Raw genomic sequence first — 4,466 nt, 5'->3', positions numbered from 1 at the left:
TAACAAACAAACCAACTTTAAGCAGACGTTTCGCCTGTCATACGACGGGCATCATCATGCAGAACTGAACGGGACAGCCGACAGCCAGTTGCTATTTAAGGAGATGACAGTATTGTTCGGGAAGGGGGCCACCGTTTTTGTTACAATGAAAGGGATCAGTGTGTATGTGCCACGATTCCAGGAGCTTCCTCGGTCCCAGTCTTTGCTCGCATGCCAAGGTCACCTATCGTAGTTGAAACAATGCCCCGTGTTCCAAGGATGCTCGCTGAGTTCGGTCTTCAGCCGTGTGGCATGTGTTGCGTTCCGGACGTCGCTCTTGTGTTCTTTTATGCGGGTTATTCTTTTCCGGCCTGTCTCGCCAATATAGCACGTGTCGCAACCTAGACATTGTAGCTTGTACACCACGCCAGACTGGTCTTCTGGGGCGACAGTGTCCTTTGGCTTGGAGATGAGGCTGCGCAGTTTCGGTCGTCCAGATTTTCAATGGAAGTAGCACCCGGCGGATAGATTCCGAAACGCCTTTGACGTATGGAATTGTGACCCGGGTCAGGCGGGAGCGGTTCTCATCCTGCGGTTTACGTAGCTGTATACGTTTCCGGGTGTCCTCAATAAACCTGTGTGGGTAGCCTCGCCTGTCCAGGGAAGCGGAGATCGTCGCATCTTCACAAGCCCGTAGCTCGCTGCAAGATGACAATTGCTCTGAACGGTGCAATAATGTTGGCACCACACTTCGCTTGTGTTCCGTGGGGTGATGTGAGCCAAAACTTAGGAAAGTGGCGGTATCGCAGGTCTTTCTGTAGACACACGAATGGATGCTCCCCGTGCTGTCCCTGCATACACATACAACCAATAAAGGAAGCTTGCCGCTCTGTTCAACTTCATACGTGAAATTGATCGTTGATTCAATGGAGTTGAGAACCGAGTGGAATTCATCGATGTGGTCCCTGTCTAGGATGACGAACGTATCATCTACGTAGCGGAGGTAGAACTTAACTGGGTGGGACAACCGTTCCATGGCCGTCTCCTCAATGTGCTTCATGACCAAGTTTGCCAGCGTCACTGACACAGGGCTTCCCATAGGGCATCCTTCGATTTCATGATAAGACTTGCCGTTGAAGGTGAAATGAGTTTGATTGAGGCAGAATCTCAGGAGTATAGCTACCTCTTCAACTGTGAGTGAAGTTCGTGATGGCAGGGTGCTGTCCTTCCGTAGTCGGGCCTCCGCCACTTGTACCGCGAGATCCTTCGGAACGTCGGTAAGCAGTGACATCACATCAAATGACACATGACATCGTTGTTGCTGGGGGCTTGCGTTCGGACCAGCTCGACAAACTCCTTCGAGTTGCGCACCGTCAGGTTGTTGTTGCCGGTAACGGGAGTCACAAGTTCTACTAGATACTTGGACAGGTTGTACGTCGGTGACCCGATGAACGAGACAATCGGTCTCAGAGGACACCCAGGCTTGTGTCTTAGGGAGGCCGTAAATTCTGGGAGTCGCGCCGTCTGATGAGAAAAGGCGGCGGTAGGTGGCATCATCTAGGTGGCCCTTCTTCTTTAACTCACGGAGGTGGTCCACCAAAGAGCGTTCCGCTTTAGCAGTTGGGTCATGCTTCAAAGGGACGAAGTGCGCAGCATCGTCGAGGATCTCTTGCATCTTCGTACGGTAGTCCTCCGTGTCCAATATAACCGTGCCTTTCCCTTTATCCGCTGGCAAGACGATGACTGATTTGTCCGAGCGCAAGTCACGCAGCGCCGACCGTTCTTGCTTAGACAGGTTGGAGGGTGACCCACTTACGTTGTTTAGGATGGTGGCGATGCGGCTACGTGCTAGGTTGACACCTGTTGAGTCCTTGATGTGGCGAAGCCTGTCTTCGATTTCCACTATGATTTCCCGTTTCGGCACAGCACGGGGCGCGAGAGCGAAATCCAGTCCTTTCGACAGCAGACTCATGTGCCCGTCGGTGAGTGTTTTCGATGACAGGTTGAGGACGTTTTTGCAGTTATACTCCGGAGGCTTCCTCGGCAGCAGGCGGGACAGCTTCTGGTCATGGATCTCGGTCCTCTGGTTTCTTTCTAGCAGCTCTGCCTGTTTCCGGGCGCTGAAGACCTGTCGCAACTCATCGGGCTGAAGGGTACGTACCAAGGCCTTTTCAGCTGAGTCCAGTCGGTGGCGGGAGTCGTTGAGTTTTGACTTGTTCTCGAGGAGCCGAGCCTTCAAACAGTTGATGCCGAAGTCCCGAGCAAGCTTCCTGCCATACGGGGTGTCCACAAGGGGCCGACATCTGAGCGCTTGAGGAACGACGTTGTGCTTCAGGCATTCCCGGTTGAAGCGTTGGTGACACTCGAGGCGAATAATGTTAATAGCTTGGTCGCAGTACTCTGTCACACTGCCTAGAGCAGCTGAGCCGTGGATGGACCGAATAGATGCGAAAATACTCCAAAAGCCGGGAGATGACATAACGAAAGAAAGAGAGGACTCCGACTGAACGTAACAAACAAACAAACTTTAAGTAGACGTTTCGCCTGTCATACGACGGGCATAATCAGTGCAAGACTGAGCGGGAGAGCCGAAAACCAGTTGCCATTTAAGGAGATGACAGTATTGTTCGGGAAGGGGGGCACGGTTTTTGTTACAATGCAAGGGATCAGCGCGTATGTGCCACGAACACGAATGTGCACGTTGAACATATGTTTATAACTCCCAAACGTCGCCACACCAGCACTGGACAGCTGTTTCCCCATATCAGGTAATAGGGCGACTAAGCCACTAGGAGCTCAAGTGCCCGTTCGCATCATTTATGGGTCTCCCGGAGGAAAGGGCGTCCGGGTTTTTTTTTCCCTTTTTTGTACTTTGTTGTACTTTCTTGTTATGACCTCCTTCCTTCAAGCAAGGGAAAATAAAAAACACATTTACACTTGTCATTGGTGACTTGTGGGCGGTTACGCCACGACAGGGGTCCCCAAATCATCCATTCATTCATTTGGGCAACAGCGTTACGGTAGCCGCGTGGTCCAAATTAAGAAAAAAAAAGATAACATGTATTTGCTGAGGATAAGCTCACGCAGTGATACTGACTCAATTGCTGCCTTGAGAGCATTACTGCCACGTCAGAGGGCCAAATCCTAAAGAAAAGGTCATTTGCCGGCTTAGAGGTCTCCCGACCTTGCCAGAGGCCCAACATACATACAAGGGCCGTTGGCTACCAATAGTTGCTATGCCTTATTACCATTTTATTTGCAGCTTTACTGAGACGTAGTCTCGACTGCACCTTGAGTCACTCACTTGCGGGTGCAGAACCACGCCAGTGGTATTCACATTCATCCCACTTAAACACATCACTGTCCCCAAAGGAAAGAAATTCGGTCATTATTCTTCTTTTTTTTTCATTTTGTGGTATATGGTTGATTATGTAATGGATGGGTGATAAGGTAAGGGTGAAATACAGTTATATGAAGGGACAAACACAGAATAACGAAATGTATAGAAAAAGGAACATAAGAAGGTTAGAAACACATCTGTAGTTTATCCTCAGCGTCAACTTTGAAGATAATTGGTGGGGAGGCCCACTGTCTAGTGAAGTCATTTCTCGATAGCATTTTCTTTTCTTTTCTCAGAAGCCACAAGACTTCATTACTACAACGAGCGATAAAGGAGCGGGAAGTTTGTGGTTTTTGGCCGTGCGCGATATCGCACCTAAGTCTCCAGATTTGATAACTGACTTCGCTGATAACAGCGATAAACTGCCGCCGCCGTGGCTTTCCCAGTGGAGCAGGGTTCAAAAAACGCACGGAAGAGTAGTGTAGTTTATCTAATTGAAAAAGTTCTTTAATTTTTTCCTGCACTGGGGTTAAAAAGGGACAGTCTAAGAAAAAATGTTGCAAAGATTCGTTACCGCCGCACAAATCACACATGTTGCGGATGTGGCCTGTGTTTCTATGATGGTTCAGTATGGGCAGTAACCCATGCGCAAATCGCCACATAAAACTTTTTCTCGCAGCGTGTAAAAAGTTTGCATTGATACTTCCGCCAGTCGGGTTCGATACCACTAATCGGTTTCCGTACCACGTATTCCCTGTTTGTTCGAAGCAGTTCAACAATGTCACTTCCTTTCATTGTTATGATCTCAACCTCCTTGTTTTTGGATTTTAATAATCTGTAATCGTTTATTACACTCTGATAGAATTTCCTTACGTTTGTAGAGCGAGGTTTGCTGTTGTCAACTTTACCATCTATGAATCGTATGCCAAGGCCAATCGAATACCTCACCACTGTTGAAACTATATTAATATCCGAGGATAATGCCCTGAGTGTCCAGATGACGTGGTTCGCTCTCGATACCAAATCCAAATCAATGATGTTATATCCACCCCTGTATGGTGGTTCCTTCATCCAGTTACGTTGGATAGCTTCGACACCGCTACCCCAAATAAACGGAGACACTATTCTATCAATTTTTCTTATCATT

At 48.6% G+C, this 4,466-nt stretch overlaps 1 protein-coding gene across 1 annotated transcript; it reads right to left on the bottom strand.

Annotated features, from left to right (window-relative positions):
* Nucleotides 1-223: 223 nt before the first annotated feature.
* LOC135387332 (uncharacterized) lies at nucleotides 224-2,458 on the bottom strand. Its single transcript, XM_064616574.1, has one exon. It carries the CDS (start codon nucleotides 2,456-2,458, stop codon nucleotides 224-226), a length of 2,235 nt encoding a protein of 744 aa, XP_064472644.1.
* Nucleotides 2,459-4,466: the final 2,008 nt, after the last annotated feature.

The sequence above is a fragment of the Ornithodoros turicata genome, chromosome 1 (assembly GCF_037126465.1).
Source record: "Ornithodoros turicata isolate Travis chromosome 1, ASM3712646v1, whole genome shotgun sequence".
NCBI classification, from domain to species: domain Eukaryota; kingdom Metazoa; phylum Arthropoda; class Arachnida; order Ixodida; family Argasidae; genus Ornithodoros; species Ornithodoros turicata.
This window is presented reverse-complemented; position numbering and strand designations above follow the sequence as displayed.

Excerpts from the sequence above, each read along its gene's own strand:
- LOC135387332 (XM_064616574.1), bottom strand. The coding sequence starts at position 2,458 with ATGTCATCTCCCGGCTTTTGGAGTATTTTCGCATCTATTCGGTCCATC.